General features: G+C 55.7%; 1 protein-coding gene across 1 annotated transcript in view; it reads left to right on the top strand.

Moving 5' to 3' along the window:
- Nucleotides 1-937: 937 nt before the first annotated feature.
- LOC145340291 (telomerase protein component 1-like) overlaps nt 938-18521 on the top strand; it is a gene marked incomplete at its 3' end in the record, with an annotated part of 53180 nt that continues 35596 nt past the window's right edge. The window contains exons 1-10 of the mRNA XM_080184733.1: nt 938-1072; nt 2588-2765; nt 3944-4064; nt 5090-5211; nt 6364-6477; nt 9713-9830; nt 11664-11861; nt 14492-14673; nt 16113-16263; nt 16864-17043. Of these exons, the coding sequence (XP_080040859.1) occupies nt 5135-5211; nt 6364-6477; nt 9713-9830; nt 11664-11861; nt 14492-14673; nt 16113-16263; nt 16864-17043 (1020 nt within the window). The remainder of the gene's footprint in view (nt 1073-2587; nt 2766-3943; nt 4065-5089; nt 5212-6363; nt 6478-9712; nt 9831-11663; nt 11862-14491; nt 14674-16112; nt 16264-16863; nt 17044-18521) is intronic.

Here is an 18521-nt window from a genome sequence, read left to right as displayed (position 1 = left end):
AGCTGCACTGAAAGTATACTATACACGACAAAGTAGACTGACATAGAGAAGGAAAGTAGAGGGTGCAGAATGTAGTGTTACAGTCAAGCTAGGGTGTAGAGAAAGATCAACTTGATGCGAAGTAGATCCATTCAAAAGCCTGATGGCAACAGGGAAGAAGCAGTTCTTGAGTCGGTTGGTACGTGACCTCAGACTTTTGTATCTTTTTCCTGACGGGAGAAGGTGGAAAAGAGAATGTCCGGGTGCGTGGAGTCCTTGATTATGCTGGCTGCTTTTCCCGAGGCAGTGGGAAGTGTAGACAGAGTCAATGGATGGGAGGCTGGTTTGCATGATGGATTGGGCTACATTCATGACACTTTTGTAGTTTCTTGCGGTCTTTGGACAGAGCAGGAGCCCATACCGAGCTGTGATACAACCAGAAAGAATGCTTTCTATAGTGCATCTGTAAATTATATTAGATGAAAATTAGATTACAAATTCAGTAAGTTTGCTGCCACCTGTATTAACATGCTCTTTATCTGTTTTAGTGTTCAAGACGGTGACAATGGATGCAAAAATGATGTCTTCCTCTCGGGTTACAGCGACCAAATTTTAAGGTGAGAGAAGAGTGATATAATGGTTTACCTCTTGTTAGTGTTTGATGGGGGGGACAGTGTAGAGGGAGCTTTACTCTGTATCTAACCCTGTGCTGTACCTATCCTGGGAGTGTTTGATGGGGGGATAGTGTAGAGGGAGCTTTACTCTGTATCTAACCCGTGCTGTACCTGTCCTGGGAGTGTTTGATGGGGGACAGTGTAGAGGGAGCTTTACTCTGTATCTAACCCCGTGCTGTACCTGTCCTGGGAGTGTTTGATGGGGGACAGTGTAGAGGGAGCTTTGTTGCAAGTGGATTGGGAATATTGACGTGCTGTCCGCTCCAGGTTTGTGTGTGGCGCGGATCCTCCCGACTCCTGGAGCACGTGGATCGGATCGATGAGATCTTCCGACTGCCGAGAGCCCGAGAGGGAGGCCGGAGCCCGAAGGTGGTAGAGACAACAGCGCTGGGCCCTTTGCTTTTGACTCCAAAACTGAGGTACTGCCTGAGTGTGGTATCGGTGGGGTTGGTGGTGGTGGAGTCAGTCAATGTAGGTGTTGGGGTGGGGGAGTGTTAGTCAGTGAGTCAGTGTGGGTGTCGTGGGGGCGGGGGTCAGTCAGTGCGGGTGTCGCGCGGGGGGGTCAGTCAGTGCGGGTGTCGTGGGGGGGGGTCAGTCTGTGCGGGTGTCGGGGTGGGGTCAGTCAGTGCGGGTGTCGCGGGGGGGGTCAGTCAGTGCGGGTGTCGTTGGGGGGGGGGGTCAGTCAGTGCGGGTGTCGCGGGGGGGGCTCAGTCAGTGCGGGTGTCGCGGGGGGGCTCAGTCAGTGCGGGTGTCGCGCGGGGGGGGGACAGTCAGTGCGGGTGTCGCGGGGGGGCTCAGTCAGTGCGGGTGTCGCGGGGGGGGCTCAGTCAGTGCGGGTGTTGTGGGGGGGGGTGGGGTCAGTCAGTGTGGGTGTTGTGGGGGGGGTGGGGTCAGTCAGTGCGGGTGTCGCGGGGGGGCTCAGTCAGTGCGGGTGTCACGGGGGGGTCAGTCAGTGCAGGTGTCGCGGGGGGGGGCTCAGTCAGTGCGGGTGTCGGGGGGGGGGGTCAGTCAGTGCGTGTGTCACGGGGGGGGGTCAGTCAGTGCGGGTGTCGCGGGGGGGGGGGTCAGTCAGTGCGGGTGTCGTTGGGGGGGGTCAGTCAGGTGCGGGTGTCGTTGGGGGTGGGGGGTCAGTCAGTGTGGGTGTCGCGGGGGGGGGGTCAGTCAGTGCGGGTGTCGTTGGGGGGGGGGGGTCAGTCAGTGCGGGTGTCTGTTGGGGGTGGGGGTCAGTCAGTGTGGGTGTCGCGGGGGGGGGGTCAGTCAGTGCGGGTGTCGTTGGGGGGGTCAGTCAGTGCGGGTGTCGCGGGGGGGGGGTCAGTCAGTGCGGGTGTCGTTGGGGGGGGGGGTCAGTCAGTGCGGGTGTCGTTGGGGGGGGGGTCAGTCAGTGCGGGTGTCGTTGGGGGGGGGTCAGTCAGTGCGGGTGTCGTTGGGGGGGGGGGTCAGTCAGTGCGGGTGTCGCGGGGGGGGGGTCAGTCAGTGCGGGTGTCGCGGGGGGGGGGTCAGTCAGTGCGGGTGTCGTGGGGGGGGGGGTCAGTCAGTGCGGGTGTCGCGGGGGGGGGGTCAGTCAGTGGCGGGTGTCGCGGGGGGGGGGTCAGTCAGTGCGGGTGTCGCGGGGGGGGGGTCAGTCAGTGCGGGTGTCGCGGGGGGGGGGTCAGTCAGTGCGGATGTCGCGGGGGGGGGGTCAGTCAGTGCGGGTGTCGCGGGGGGGGGGGTCAGTCAGTGCGGGTGTCGTTGGGGGGGGGCTCGGTCAGTGCGGGTGTCGTGGGAGGGGGGGGTCAGTCAGTGCGGGTGTCGTTGGGGGGGGGGTCAGTCAGTGCGGGTGTCGTGGGGGGGGTCAGTCAGCTGTCTCTCTATGTGTTGCCTAATGTGTCCCACTTTACCCCCTTGTTCCCCCCCCCCCCCACCGCGCTCCCCCTTGTTTCCCCCCCCACCCCCAGGTGGCGGACAGTGCGTGTCTTTGTCTCCTCGACGTTCCGGGATATGCGGTCGGAGCGGGACCTCCTTGTCCGCTCCGGTGTTCCCTGAGTTACGAGCCCGAGCTGCCCGACATTTTGTCCGAGTCCAGGAGGTGGATCTGCGCTGGGGGATCACTGAGGAGGAATCTCGCAGCAACAGGTCAGTGCCCCGTCTCACTCTCCGTCTGCCCTGTCACACACACTCTCTCACTCTCCGTCTGCCTGTCTCACACACTCTCTCACTCTCCGTCTGCCCTGTCACACACACTCTCTCACTCTCCGTCTGCCCTGTCACACACACTCTCTCACTCTCCGTCTGCCCTGTCACACACACTCTCTCACTCTCCGTCTGCCCTGTCACACACACTCTCTCACTCTCCGTCTGCCCTGTCACACACACTCTCTCACTCTCCGTCTGCCCTGTCACACACACTGTCTCACTCTCCGTCTGCCCTGTCACACACACTGTCTCACTCTCCGTCTGCCCTGTCACTCTCTCTCACTCTCCATCTGCCCCGACTCTCTCTCTCTCTCTGCCCTGTCACTCACTCTCTCTCTCTCCGTCTGCCCTGTCACTCTCTCTCTCTCTCTCTCTCTCTCTGCCCTGTCACCCTCTCACTCTCCCTCTGTCTCTGTCACCCTCTGTCTGTCTCTGTCACCCTCTGTCTGTCTCTGTCACCCGTCTCTCTGTCTCTGTCACCCGTCTCTCTGTCTCTGTCACCCGTCTCTCTGTCTCTGTCACCCGTCTCTCTGTCTCTGTCACCCGTCTCTCTGTCTCTGTCACCGTCTCTCTGTCTCTGTCACCCGTCTCTCTGTCTCTGTCACCCGTCTCTCTGTCTCTGTCACCCGTCTCTCTGTCTCTGTCACCCGTCTCTCTCTGTCTCTGTCACCCGTCTCTCTCTGTCTCTGTCACCCGTCTCTCTCTGTCTCTGTCACCCGTCTCTCTCTGTCTCTGTCACCCGTCTCTCTCTGTCTCTGTCACCCGTCTCTCTCTGTCTCTGTCACCCGTCTCTCTCTGTCTCTGTCACCCGTCTCTCTCTGTCTCTGTCACCCGTCTCTCTCTGTCTCTGTCACCCGTCTCTCTCTGTCTCTGTCACCCGTCTCTCTCTGTCTCTGTCACCCGTCTCTCTCTGTCTCTCTCTGTCTCTCTCTGTCTCTCTCTGTCTCTCTCTGTCTCTCTCTGTCTCTCTCTGTCTCTCTCTGTCTCTCTCTGTCTCTCTCTGTCTCTCTCTGTCTCTCTCTGTCTCTCTCTGTCTCTCTCTGTCTCTCTCTGTCTCTCTCTGTCTCTCTCTGTCTCCCTCCCTCTGTGCTGACACTTTCCTCCTTCTCTCTCTGCAGGCAGTTGGAGCTGTGTCTGACAGAGGTTACACGCTGCCAGCTCTTTGTGGGTATCCTGGGGGAGCGTTATGGGCAGGTGCTGCAGGAATACTTCCTGCCCAACTTACCTCAGTTCGAGTGGGTAAGAAAATTCCCTGGAGTGCCCCCCCCACCATTTTACCCGCATCCACCTCCCCTCTCCCCTCCCTTCCTGTCACTCCATTCCCGTCTCCTCCCCCCTCCCCGCTCCCCGTCCCCGTCAACCCTCCCTCTTTGTTATCCAGCCTCTCCTTATAACTCAATCCATCAAGTCCTGGTAGCATCCTAGTAAATCTTCTCTGCACTCTTTCTAGTTTAATAATATCCTTTCTATAATAGGGTGACCAGAACTGTACACAGTATTCCAAGTGTGGCCTCACCAACGTCTTGTACAACTTCAATAAGACGTCCCAATTCCTGTACAAGAGCGGCATGGTGGCACAGTGGTTAGCATTGCTGCCTCACAGCGCCAGGGACCTGGGTTCGATTCCTGATTTGGGTCCCTGTCTTTGTGGAGTTTACACATTCTCCCCGTGGGCTTCCTCTGGGTGTTCGGATTTCCACCCACACTCCGAAAGACTTGCTGGTCAGGTGCATTGGCCACGCTAAATTCTCCCTCGGTGCGCCTGAACAGGTGCCAGAGCGTGGAGACTAGAGGATTTTTATAGTAACTTCATTGCAGTGTTAATATAAGCTTTACTTGTTACTAATAAATAAATAAACTTTGAATGTTATGACTTTGAATATTAAAACCAATGAAACCAAGCATGCTGAATGCCTTCTTCACCACTCTGTCCACCTGGGACTCTACTTTCAAGGAGCTATGAACCTCTACCCCTAGATCTCTTTGTTCAGTAACTCTCCCCAACACCCTACCATTAACTGAGTCAGCCCTGCCCTGGTTCAGTCTACCAAAATGCATCACCTCGCATTTACCTAAATTAATTCGTCATTAATGGACATTCGTCAGCCCACTGGCCCAATTGATCAAGATCCCGTTGCAATCGGAGATAACCTTCTTCACTGTCCACTGTGGCACCAATCTTGGTGTCATCTGCAAACTTACCAACCATGCCCCCTATATTCTCATTACTATAAACGACAGTGCGACATTCTCTCTCTCCCCAGGTTAAGTCCTACCCGGAATGCCGCTCCATCACTGAGTTGGAAATCATGCAGTTCTTGCGATTGAATGAGGACCCCTCAAACCAAAGGTCTTTCTTCTACACTCGGGACCCTGCTGCACTGAGGTAGGTGAGAGTGCAGAGGGTGAAATGACACACCGTTCTTTTGTCGCTGTCATCCAGTCCCCCTGTGTCCGTGAGCACAGCCAATTGGAGCAGATGGTGGCGCCCCGGGTTGACGCAGTTGTTAACACAGCCTCACAGTGCCAGGGACCCAGGTTTGATTCCTGGCTTGGATCACAGTCTGTGCAGAATCTGCACGTTCTCCCCATGTCTGCCTGGGTTTCCTCTAAGCGCTCCCACAGCCCAAAAGATGTGGGGGTTAGTTTCATTGAACATGCTAGATTGACCGTTAGTGTCCAAAAATGTGCATGGTCCTTGCGGTTGTCTAGGTGGGAATGAATGGGATGGGTTTGGATCCATTGAGATTGTATACATTGGGAGTGAATGAATGGGAAGAGGTTTGGGTCCATTGGGATTGTGTACAGTGGGAGTGAATGGGAAGGGGTTTGGGTCCATTGGGATTGTGTACAGTGGGAGTGAACGGGAAGGGGTTTGGGTCCATTGGGATTGTGTACAGTGGGAGTGAATGGGAAGAGGTTTGTGTCCATTGGGATTGTATACAGTGGGAGTGAATGGGAAGGGGTTTGGGTCCATTGGGATTGTGTACAGTGGGAGTGAACGGGAAGGGGTTTGGGTCCATTGGGATTGTGTACGGTGGGAGTGAATGGGAAGGGGTTTGGGTCCATTGGGATTATGTACAGTGGGAGTGAATGGGAAGGGGTTTGGGTCCATTGGGATTGTGTACGGTGGGAGTGAATGGGAAGGGGTTTGGGTCCATTGGGATTGTGTACGGTGGGAGTGAATGGGAAGGGGTTTGTGTCCATTGGGATTGTGTACGGTGGGAGTGAATGGGAAGGGGTTTGGGTCCATTGGGATTGTGTACGGTGGGAGTGAACGGGAAGGGGTTTGGGTCCATTGGGATTGTGTACAGTGGGAGTGAATGGGAAGGGGTTTGGGTCCATTGGGATTGTGTACAGTGGGAGTGAACGGGAAGGGGTTTGGGTCCATTGGGATTGTGTACGGTGGGAGTGAATGGGAAGGGGTTTGGGTCCATTGGGATTGTGTACAGTGGGAGTGAATGGGAAGGGGTTTGGGTCCATTGGGATTGTGTACAGCTCTCCCTGCTCCTGATGTCCTAGGTTTATATTTGTCCAGGTCACTACCAGAGCAATGGATCCCGGACTTCGCCGCGGAGTCTGTGGAAGCGAAAGCGAGGGTTGCGGATTTGAAGAGTCACGTGAAGGAAGCGGGGTTGCTGGTACTCGAAAAGTAAGTAGATGATGGCTGCTCTCAATCCTCAGATATAGAACACAGAACATTACAGCGCAGTACAGGCCCTTCGGCCCTCGATACTGCGCCGACCAGTGGAACCAATCTAATGATCCTCTAACCTAAACTATTCCAATGTTATCCATATGCCCATCCACTGACCATTTGAACGCCCTTAAAGTTGGCAAGTCCACAACTGCTGCAGGCAGGGCATTCCACGCCCTTACTACCCTCTGAGTAAAGAACCTACCTCTGACATCCGTCCTATAATTATCATCCCTCAATTTAAAGCTATGTCCCCTCGTGTTAGCCATCACCATCTGAGGTAAAAGGCTCTCACTGTCCACCCTATCCAATCCTTTGATCATCTTGTATGCCTCAATCAGGTCACCTCATAACCTTCTTCTCTCCAACGAAAATAACCTCAAGTCCCTCAGCCTTTCCTCATAAGACCTTTCCACCATTCCAGGCAACATCCTGGTAAACCTCCTCTGCACCCTTTCCAATGCCTCCACAACTTTCTAATAATGTGGCGACCAGAACTGTACACAATACTCCAAGTGCGACCGCACCAGAGTTTTGTACAGTTGTAACATGACCTCACGGCTCCGAAATTCAATCCCTCTACCAATAAATGCTAACACACCGTACGCCTTCTTAACAACCTTATCAACCTGGGTGCCAACTTTCAGGGAGCTATGCACATGTACCCCGAGATCTCTCTGCTCGTCAACACTACTAAGAGTCCTTCCATTAGCCCTATATTCTGTACTCCTGTTATTCTTACCAAAGTGAATCACCTCACACTTTTCCGTATTAAACTCCATCTGCCACCTCTCGGCCCAGCTCTGCAGCTTGTCTATGTCCCTCTGCAAACTGTAACATCCATCCTCACTGTCTACAACTCCTCCGACTTTGGTGTCGTCAGCAAATTTACTAACCCATCCTTCTACACCCTCATCTGGGTCATTTATAAAAATGACAAACAGCAGTGGCCCCAAAACAGATCCTTGAGGTACACCACTTGTAACTGAACTCCAGGTTGAATATTTCCCATCGACCGCCACCCACTGTCTTCTATCAGCTAGCCAATTCCTGATCCAAACTGCTACATCACCCTCAATCCCGTGCATCTGCATTTTCTGCAATAGCCTACCACGTGGGAACCTTATCAAACGCTTTGCTAAAATCCATATACACCACGTCAACTGCCTTACCCTTATCCACCTCTTTGGTCACCTTTTCAAAAAACTCTAAGGTTTGTGAGGCACGACCTACCCTTCACAAAACCGTGTTGACTATCCCTAATCAGTTTATTTATTTCCCACTAAGGGGATTTCCCACAATATATTTATTTCCCACAATTCATCTCCCACTAAGGGGCAATTCAGCACGGCCGATCAATCTAACCCTCGCATCTCTGGGGTGTGGGAGGAAACCAGAGCACCCAGAGGAAACCCACGCAGACATGGGGAGAATGTGCAAACTCCACGCAGAGCCGGGAATCGAACCTGGGTCCCCTGGCGCTGTGAGGCAGCCGTGCTACTTGGCCCACGGCCCTGAATGCTATGGTGTGCCAAGTGCTCGTCCGGATACTTTTTAAGTGATGTGAGGCGTCCCGCCTCCACCACCCTCCCAGGCAGCGCATTCCAGACTCTCACCACCCTCTGGGTCAAAAAAGACTTTCCTTACGTTTCCCCCGAAACCACCTTTCCCTCACCTTGAACCTATGTCCCCTCGTAACTGACCCTTCAACCAAGGAGAACAGTTGCTCCGTCTTCACCCTGTCCGTGCCCCTCGTAGTCGTGAACACCTCGGTCAGGTCACCCCCTCAGCCTTCTCCGCTCCAGAGAAAGCGACCCGAGCCTACCCAGCCTCTCTTTTTATAAGTGCTCCACCCCAGGCAGCGTCCTGGTAAATCTCCTCTGCAACCCCTCCAGTGCATGAGAAAGTATTGCCCGCGCAGAAATAGGTTCTGCTTCTGGTATCGCGTCCTGTGGGATGCCCCTCCTCCCCGGGACTCCCCTCACGTGGTCCTCCCCACGCTCACCCTACCTCCCCCTTTCCTCGGATTCCTACCCCCCCCTTTCCCTCGGATTCCTACCCCCCTGCAGATTTAGGGGTGGCACCGTGGTTAGCACTGCTGCCCCTAACCCCCACACCTTGTCCCCAACAACCCCCCCCCCCCCCCACCACCTTCTCTCACTGTCTCCCCCTTCTCCACAGCTCCCCTTCTATCACTCTCTCCTCCACTCTCTCCCTCACTTTCCTCCTCCTCTTCTCTATTTCTCTCTCTCGTGCGCTTTCTTCCTCTTTACCCCTTCTCTGAATCTCGTAGCCTCTCTCACTGTCCTTCCCTTCCACTCTCACTCTCGCTCTCTCACCGTTCTCCCCTTGTCCATATTTCCCCCCCTTACCCTTTGGCCTTGGAGGGAGTGCAGAGGAGGTTTACTAGGCTGATACCGGAGTTGAGGGGGTTGAGCTATGAGGAGAGGCTGAATAAACTAGGCTTGTATTCGTTGGAGTTTAGAAGAATGAGGGGAGATCTCATTGAGACGTATAAGATGATGAATGGGATGGACAGGATAGAGGTGGAGAGACTCTTCCCGCTCAGAAAGGACAGTAGGACGAGAGGGCACAGCCTCAAGATAAAAGGGGGGGCGGTTTAGAACGGAGTTGAGGAGGAACTTCTTCACTCAAAGGGTGGCGAATCTCTGGAATTCTCTGCCCGTTGAAGTGGTGGAGGCTGCCTCGCTAAATATTTTTAAGAAGCGGGTTGATGGGTTCTTGATAAGAGAGGGGATTAAGGGTTATGGGGAGAGGGCGGGAAAGTGGAACTGAGCCACGACAGATCAGCCATGATCTTATTGAATGGCGGGGCAGGCTCGAAGGGCTAGATGGCCTACTCCTGCTCCTATTTCTTATGTTCTTATGTACTCCCTCACTTTCTTCCCTCCTCTGCATCTCTTTCACTCCCTCTCTTCTCTCTTTTTCTCTCCCTCACTTTCCTCTGCCTCACTGCCCCACCCTTCTCTCTCTCTCTCCCCTAGTCTCCAGCCTGCTCCAAATCTTCCCCAGCCCTGCCCCTCTCCCTTGGCTCCCCGCACCCCCAGACTCCCCCCACCCCACCGGCTCCCCACCCTGTTTTCCATCATCTGTGACCAGCTGGCTCGAGAAGGATTGACACGTCATTTTTATTAATACCTAATGATAACGAGAGGCTCTTTGTTTGCAGCTACCAGAGTGAGTGGGGAGGGCAAGTGAAGGGGGAGCCTTACCTGAAGGGACTGGAGGAGTTTGGAGTCAGCGTCCTGAACGCCCTCTGGAAGGCCATCGTCAGTCAGTACTGCCAGGTAAGTGACTGACCCCCCCCCCATCTCAAACCCTGTGTCCATCCGCCCCACGGGTGGCACAGTGGGTTAGCACTGCTGCCTCACAGCGCCGGGGACCCGGGTTCAATTCCCGGCTTGGGTCACTGCCTGTGCGGACTCTGCGCGTTCTCCCCGTGTCTGTGTGGGTTTCCTCCCACAGTCCGAAAGACGTGCTGGTTAGGTGGATTGGGTCGTGCTAAATTGTCCCTCCGTGTACCCGAACAGGCGCCTGAGTGTGGCGAGTAGGGGATTTTCACAGTAATTTCATTGCAGTGTTAATGTAAGCCTACTTATGACACTAACAAAACAAATATCAAACATCCATAAGAACCCCTACAGTGCAGAAGGAGGCCATTTGGCCCATTGAGCCTGCACCGACCAGAGTCCCACCCAGGGCCTATTCCCGCAACCCCACATATTTATCCTGCTAATCCCCCTGACACTTGAGGGAAAATTTATCATGGCCAATCCACCTAACCCGCACATCTTTGTTGATTGGGAGGTACATTCTCCCCTTTACCCACTATCCTCCCATACACCCTCCCCTCCCATCCCAGGGAGATACACACCGCGCCCCCCACCCCCCACTTTACCCACTGTCTCCCCCAATACACTCCCCCTTCCTGGGAAGATACACCTCCCCCCTTTACCCAGTGTGTCCCCCAGCACACTCCCCCCATCCTGGGGAGATGCACCCCCCCAACTCCCTCCCCCCCCCCCCGCACCCCCCTCAACTCCCTCCCCCCCCCCCGCACCCCCCCTCAACTCCCTCCCCCCTCAACTCCCTCCCCCCCTCAACTCCCTCCCTCCCCCCCTCAACTCCCTCCCTCCCCCCCCTCAACTCCCTCCCTCCCTCCCCCCCTCAACTCCCTCCCTCCCCCTCCTCAACTCCCTCCCTCCCCCTCCTCAACTCCCTCCCTCTCCCCCCCCTCAACTCCCTCCCTCTCCCCCCCCTCAACTCCCTCCCTCTCCCCCCCCTCAACTCCCTCCCTCCTCCCCCCTCAACTCCCTCCCTCCTCCCCCCTCAACTCCCTCCCTCCTCCCCCCCTCAACTCCCTCCCTCCTCCCCCCCTCAACTCCCTCCCTCCCCCCCCCCGAACTCCCATTCCCCCCCTCGCCCCGCAGCCTACGACCAACACCAACACCACCACCCACACCAACACCCCTACCCCCGCCCCCCGCCAAACCCCAGGGAGATACACGCTCAGGAAGTGTGGCTGCGATTGTATAGGGTGACGGTGAGACCACATCTGGAGTATCGTGTCCAGAGTTGATCTCCTTGTTTAGAAACATCACCGAATCCCTACAGGGCAGAAGGAGGCCATTCGTCCCATCAAGTTTGTACTGACAACAACAGACCCTGTCCCCCTAACCTCACACATTTCCCCCGCTGATCCCCCTAACAGGAAGGGGCAATTTCTTAGCACGGCCAATCGGCCTAACCCGCACATCTTTCAGACTGCGGGAGGAAAAAAAACCGGAGCACCCGGAGGAAACCCACGCAGACACGGGGAGAATGCGCAAACTCCACACGCAGACAGTGACCCCGAGCCGGGAATCGAACCCGGGTCCCTGGCGCCGTGAGGCAGCAGTGCTTAACCCACTGTGCCTCCCAGTCCCCAGTCCCCAACCAGCAGCCGATTGGGGGTGGGGGGGGGGATTAACTCTCTCGGGCGGACACCGGGCAGCCTGAGGGATTGGGGAACGGGGACCGTCCCCGACGTGATTCACGGCACGGTGTTGTGGCCCGCCCGCTGCGCTCAGCCGACCCGGTTTGTTTTCTATTTCTATGTTTTTTTTTTCGGGTTCCCGCAGGAGGATTGCGAGCGGACGGCGGAGGGATCGGCCGGGGAAGAGGACGCCCTGCAGGAGGCCTTCCAGGAGGAGCAGGCCTGCCAGAGGTTCGGGAGGCTCCGGCAACTCTCTGCCACGACGGCCGCCATCCGGGAACGCCGGGAAGGAGGCCTGTTCGTCCTCCACGGCCGGCCTAGCGAGGGCAAGACCGCTTTCATGGTACAGAATCTTCCGGAGCTCGTTCCGTGCGTTCGGCCCCCCGCCCCGCCCCCCCCTCCCCCCCCACCAAACCCATCACCCCCCCACCCCCCAAACCACCACCACCCATCACCCCCCCCCACCAAACCCATCACCCCCCCACCCCCCACCCCCCAAACCGCCACCACCCATCACCCCCCCCCACCAAACCCATCACCCCCCCCACCAAACCCATCACCCCCCCCACCAAACCCATCACCCCCCCCACCAAACCCATCACCCCCCCCACCAAACCCATCACCCCCTCCGCCCCCCCCCACCTCCCAAACCACCACCACCCACCCCCCCCCACCAAACCCATCACCCCCCTGCCCCCCCCACCTCCCAAACCACCACCACCCACCCACCCCCCCCCCACCAAACCCATCACCCGCCCCCCCCCAAACCCACCACCCACCCCCCCCCCACCAAACCCATCACCCCCCCACCCCCCACCCCCCAAACCGCCACCACCCATCACCCCCCCCACCAAACCCATCACCCCCCCCACCAAACCCATCACCCCCTCCGCCCCCCCCACCTCCCAAACCACCACCACCCGCCCCCCCCACCTCCCAAACCACCACCACCCGCCCCCCCACCTCCCAAACCACCACCACCCACTCCCCCCCCACCAAACCCATCACCCCCCGCCCCCCAACCTCCCAAACCACCACCACCCACCCCCCCCCCACCAAACCCATCACCCCCCCCGCCCCCCAACCTCCCAAACCACCACCACCCACCCCCCCCCACCAAACCCATCACCCCCCCACCCCCCACCCCCCAAACCGCCACCACCCATCACCCCCCCCCCACAAACCCATCACCCCCCCCCACCAAACCCATCACCCCCTCCGCCCCCCCCCCCACCTCCCAAACCACCACCACCCGCCCCCCCACCTCCCAAACCACCACCACCCACCCCCCCCCCCACCAAACCCATCACCCCCCCCCCGCCGCCCCCCAACCTCCCAAACCACCACCACCCACCCACCCCCCACCCCCCACCAAACCCATCACCCGCCCCCCCCACCTCCCAAACCACCACCACCACCACCCACCCCAACCCCTTGGTCAAGACCAAATTCCAGGGGCAGTGAGGGGGTGGGGGGGGGGAGTGAAGGGGGGGGGAGGAATGCAGTGAGTGGGGAGAAGGAAGGAAGGTTTAAAGTTTATTTATTTGTTTCACAAAGTAGTCTTTCCATTAAGTCACCAGCGGAGTGCCCCAGGGGTCCGTCCCGGGACCCTTGCTGTTTGTCATTTCTCGTAAATGACCTGGATGAGGAAGTGGAGGGATGGGTCGGTAAGTTCGCCGACGATACGAAGGTCGGTGGAGTTGTGGATGGTCTGGAGGGATGTCAGAAGTTGCAGCGTGACGTAGATAGGATGTAAGACTGGGCGGGGAAGTGGCAGATGGACTTCAAGGCAGGTAAATGTGTAGTGGTCCATTTTGGCAGGACCAATGGGATGCAGGAGTACAATATCAAGGTTTGGAGTCTTAGCAGTGTTGAAGAGCACAAGGATCTTGGGGTCCGGGTCCATAGGACTCTTAAATCGGCCTCGCAGGTGGAGGATGTGGTCAAGAAGGTGTATGGTGTACTGGCCTTCATTAATCGAGGGATTGAGTTTAGGAGTCGGGAGGTAATGCTGCAACTTTATAAGACCCTTGTTAGACCCCACTTGGAGTACTGTGCGCAGTTCTGGTCGCCTCATTACAGGAAGGATGTGGAAGCTATTGAGAGGGTGCAGAGGAGATTTACAAGGATGTTGCCTGGACTGGGAGGCATGCCTCATGAAGATAGGTTGAGGGAACTCGGTCTCTTCTCCTTGGAGAGATGAAGGTTGAGAGGCGACCTGATAGAGGTTTATAAGATGTTGAGAGGTATAGATAGGGTGGATTCTTGGAGACTATTTCCCAGGGCTGAAATGGTCACTACGAGAGGACACAGGTTTAAGGTGCTGGGGAGCAGGTACAGAGGAGATGTCAGGGGTAAGTTTTTCACTCAGAGGGTGGTGAGTGAATGGAATCAGCTGCTGTCGTTGGTGGTGGAGGCGAACTCGCTGGGGTCTTTTAAGAGACTTCTGGATGAGTACATGGGATTTAATGGGATTGAGAGGTAGGTGGGGATGTGCTCGGCGCAACTTGTGGGCCGAAGGGCCTGTTTGTGCTGTAGTGTTCTATGTTCTATTAACACCGCCATGAAGTTACTGTGCAAATCCCCCGGTCGCCACAGCCCGGCGCCTGCTCGGGTTACATTGAGGGAGAATTTAGCACCTAACCAGCACGACTGAGAGGAAACCGGAGGAAACCCACGCAGACACGGGGAGAATGTGCAGATGCCGCACAGACAGTGACCGAAGCCAGGAATCAAACCTGGGGTCCCAGGCGGCGTGAGGCAGCAGCGCTGACCACAAGTTTGTTACTCGATGGTGGAACACGGACCCCAATGACCGATGACCTTGGCGGAATTCCGCTAGAAGCCCACCCGCGTGGGTTCGGGCAGGCGGGCAGGGCACACACACACACACACACACACACACACACACCCCCCCCCCCCCACCACCACCACCTCACAAAAAATACTCACACTTCCCCTTCCTCTCTGCAGGCCAGCCTGGTGTCCCAGCTCGCCCTCCGTGAACAGGACAAGTGCCCTGGGCCCACTGACCTCCTCTTCCACTTCACAGCGGCCAGCGAGGGTGCCCAGGACGGCGCCCGCATGCTTCAGCGGCTCTGCGGGCAGCTCGCCGACAGGCTGGAACGGCGGCAGGATGTGCCGCAGAGTTACAGGTGAGGGGGCCGCCGTCCCGGTTCGCTCACCAGGGTGTCAGCGGGGTACCGGTGGTAGCCGTACGCAGTCTTCAGATCTATTGTATTATTGGGAGACGGTGAAAAAGTATTGTTTCTCGCGCGCGTGCTACAGACAAAGCATACCGTTCATAGAGAAGGAAAGGAGAGAGTGCAGAATGTAGTGTTACAGTCGTAGCTCGGGTGGAGAGAAACATAGAAACCAGAAGCACAGGAGGAGGCCATTCAGCCCTCATCCTCCCCATATCCCTCAATCCCTTTAGTCCCCAGAGCCACATCTAATTTCTCCTTGAAATCAAGCAACGTTTTGGCCTCAGCTACTTTCTGTGGTAGCGAATTCCACACATTCACCGCCCTCTGGGTGAAGACATTCCTCCTCACCTCAGTCCTGAAAGGTTTTACCCCTTCTTCACTCAAAGGGTGGTGAATCTCTGGAATTCTCTGCCCGTTGAAGTGGTGGAGGCTGCCTCGCTAAATATTTTTAAGACGCGGGTTGATGGGTTTTTGATAAGAGAGGGGATTAAGGGTTATGGGGAGAGGGCGGGAATGTGGAACTGAGCCACGACAGATCAGCCATGATCTTATTGAATGGCGGGGCAGGCTCGAGGGGCTAGTTGGCCTACTCCTGCTCCTATTTCTTATGTTCTTCTCTGCAATCTATGACCCTCCTCGTCCTGGACTCCCCCCACCATGGGGAACATTCTTTCTGAATCTAACCCTGTTAGAGTTTTATAAGTTCCTGTCAGATCCCCTCTCACTCTTCTAAACTCCGGTGAATACAATCCTAACCAACTTAGTCTCTCCTCGTATGACAGACCTGCCTTCCCAGGAATCAGCCTGGTAAACCTTTTGCTGTACTCTCTCTGTAGCAAGTACTGGGATACAGTGAAAAGTATTGTTTCTTGCGCGCTACACAGACAAAGCATACCGTAGACCGAGGAGGAAAGGAGTGGGTGCAGAATGTAGTGTTACAGTCATAGCGAGGGTGTAGAGAAAGGTCAACTTAATGCGAGGTAGGTCCATTCAAAAGTCTGACAGCAGCAGGGAAGAAGCTGTTCTTGAGTTGGTTGACCTACGACCTTTGCATCTTTTTCCCGACGGACGAAGGTGGAAGAGAGAACGTCCAGGGTGCGTGAGGACCTTAATTATGCTGGCTGCTTTTACGAGGCAGCGGGAAGTGTAGACAGAGTCAATGGGTGGGAGGCTGGTTTGAGTGATGGATTGGGCTACATTCATGACCCTTTGTAGTTTCTTGCGGTCTTAGGCAGAGCAGGAGACATACCAAGCTGTGATACATCTGGAAAGGATGCTTTCTGTAGGGCATCAGTCACTCTTTATTCAGGAGAGTAAGGATTTCTCAGTGTCGGTACGGAGTCACTGTTGAGCTGGCTGAGATTAAAAACTCTGAATTTCTTTTACAGAGGTCTGGTCTTGGTGTTTCATTCCCTCTTGGACCAATTTGCACATTCCCAGCCACGTAGGCACTTGGTGCTGATTATTGACGGCGCCGACTGTGTCCAAACCGGGAATGAGCAACGCACGTCCGACTGGATACCGGAACGTCTGCCTCGAGTGAGTATCTTCGTGTGCTCTCTCTCTCTCTCTCTGCATCGCGCTCTCTGGGGGTGGCATGATGGCTCAGGGGGGTCAGCACTGCTGCCTCACCATGCCAGAGACCTGGGCTCGATTCCCACCTTGGGTCACTGTCTGAGTGGATTTTGTACATTCTCCCCGTGTCTGCATGGGTTTCCTCTGGGTGCTCCAGTTTCTCCCACAGTCTGAAAGATGTGCTGTTTAGGTGCATTGGCCATGCTAAATTCTCCCTCCATGTACCCGAACATATGCCAGAATGTGGCGACAAGAGGATTTTCACAGCAACTTCATTGCGGTGTTAATGTAAGCCTACTTGTGACACAAATGAATACACTTTTTAACTTAACTCTCTTTCCACCTGGGCCCCTCCCCCGCCCTGCACTTGCGCTCTTGGTTTGTCTCAGGCGCTTCCTCCTCCCAAGACCCATCTCTCATGGGTGCCCGCTGCCCCCTTTCATGCGTGCTCTGCCCTCATTCCCTTTGTGTGAACACCTCCTCCCCCCCCCCCCCCACCCTCGTTGTGTCTGGGAGTCTCGTCAAGCCGGCCATCTGAGCTGCCGTGTTTCATTCCTTTCTCAGCGAGTCACGCTGGTGCTGAGCGTGACGGAGGATTCGCCGCTACACCGGGCCCTGTCCCGGCGCCGGGAGTCCGTCAGCATCCACCTGGGCGCGTTGGAGCCACTCGACCGGTCAGAGATCGTGCGGAGGAGGCTGGCCCTGTACGGGAAGAAGCTGGAGGAGTCGGCCTTCAACAACCAGGTGAGTGTGGTGGGCGGATGGTTCAGACGATGGTCACTTAATCATGTCATTATTACAGTTTCGGTGCTGTTAGCAAGGATATTCAGCTGTGTTCTGTTGATTGATTATTATCAAACATACATCTTTTTATCTGTGCTGTCTATTTCATGCATGTGCAGCTCACAAAGAGGGTGCTGCTGCTGATGAGCAAATTTTCCTTATCCCGGCAGACCCTTGTTGAGCTCAGTTCTCCTCTCCCACATAGGGGAATAGGGTTGGATGGGATTGTGATTATGGTGAAACATCCACCTTTTGTCTGCGCTGTCTATTTCATGCATGTGCAGGGACAGCCAGTCAACAAAGAGGGTGGTGTTGATAATGGGCTAATAGGCAGACTCGATAGGCAGAATGGCGTCCTTCTACACTGTAGAGATTCTATTCTATTCCATGCAACAGAGGTGAGAGATAGAAACAGAGCGACTGTGACACAAGGGTGTGCGAGGGCACGGGGGGAGAGAGAGAGAGAGAGACATAAACAGGGTGACTGCGACACCTGGGTGTGAGAGGGCGAGGGGGAGAGAAACAGGTTGGCTGTGACACCCGGGTGTGAAAGAGCAAGGGAGAGAGAGAGAGAGAGAGAAAAACAGTGTGACTGTGACACCCAGGTGTGAAAGGGTGCGGGGCAGAGAGAGGGACAGAACAGGGGGACTGCGACCACCCTGTGTGAGAAGGAGAGAGAGAAACCGGGTGACTGTGGCACCCAGGTGTGAGATAGTGTCAGAGCTAAAAAGATATTCAGATGCAGCATTCGCAACTGATGGACCCTTTACTTCTCCTTATTGATAACGAGAAGGGAACTGAAATATTTGTAAGGCTTCTTCAGTCTGTTCTGCTCAGTTGTGTACAGCCAGCTTTTCTGTAGAGCACCCTTCCAACTTCTAGTAAAGGTGCTTCTAGTCACGCAAACCAGTAAGTTATTTACATAGGATACAAAGAGATAGCCCGAGACGATAGCTGTTTAATGACATCTCATCGGTAATGTCATAATCTTTAGTGACATTAAAGATGTCACTTCAATGAAGATGGAACGAATATCTGTTCAGACGATGGTCACTTAATCATGTCATTGTTACAGTTTCAGTGCTTTTAGCAAGGACGTTCAGTTGTGTTCTGTTGATCGATTATAGTGAAACGTCCACCTTTTGTCTGCGCTGTCTATTTCATGCATGTGCAGGGACAGCCAGTCCACAAGGAGGGTGGTGTTGATAATGAGCTAATTTTCCTGTCCCCCGCCCACCCTCCCCTCCCCTCCCCCGGTGGTCTCCTTATTGAACTCAGTTCTTCTCTCCCACAAGGACAAGAGATGGAAACAGAGTGACTGTGACACCCGGGTGTGAGAGGACGAGGGGCAGAGAGGGAGAGAAGAACAAGGTGACTGTGACACCCGGGTATGAGAGAGAGAGAGAGAAACAGGGTGACTGTGACACTCGGATGTGAGC

The sequence above is a fragment of the Carcharhinus amblyrhynchos genome, unplaced genomic scaffold, assembly GCF_965287045.1.
Source record: "Carcharhinus amblyrhynchos unplaced genomic scaffold, sCarAmb.v2.hapA scaffold_902, whole genome shotgun sequence".
NCBI classification, from domain to species: Eukaryota; Metazoa; Chordata; class Chondrichthyes; order Carcharhiniformes; family Carcharhinidae; genus Carcharhinus; species Carcharhinus amblyrhynchos.
This window is presented reverse-complemented; position numbering and strand designations above follow the sequence as displayed.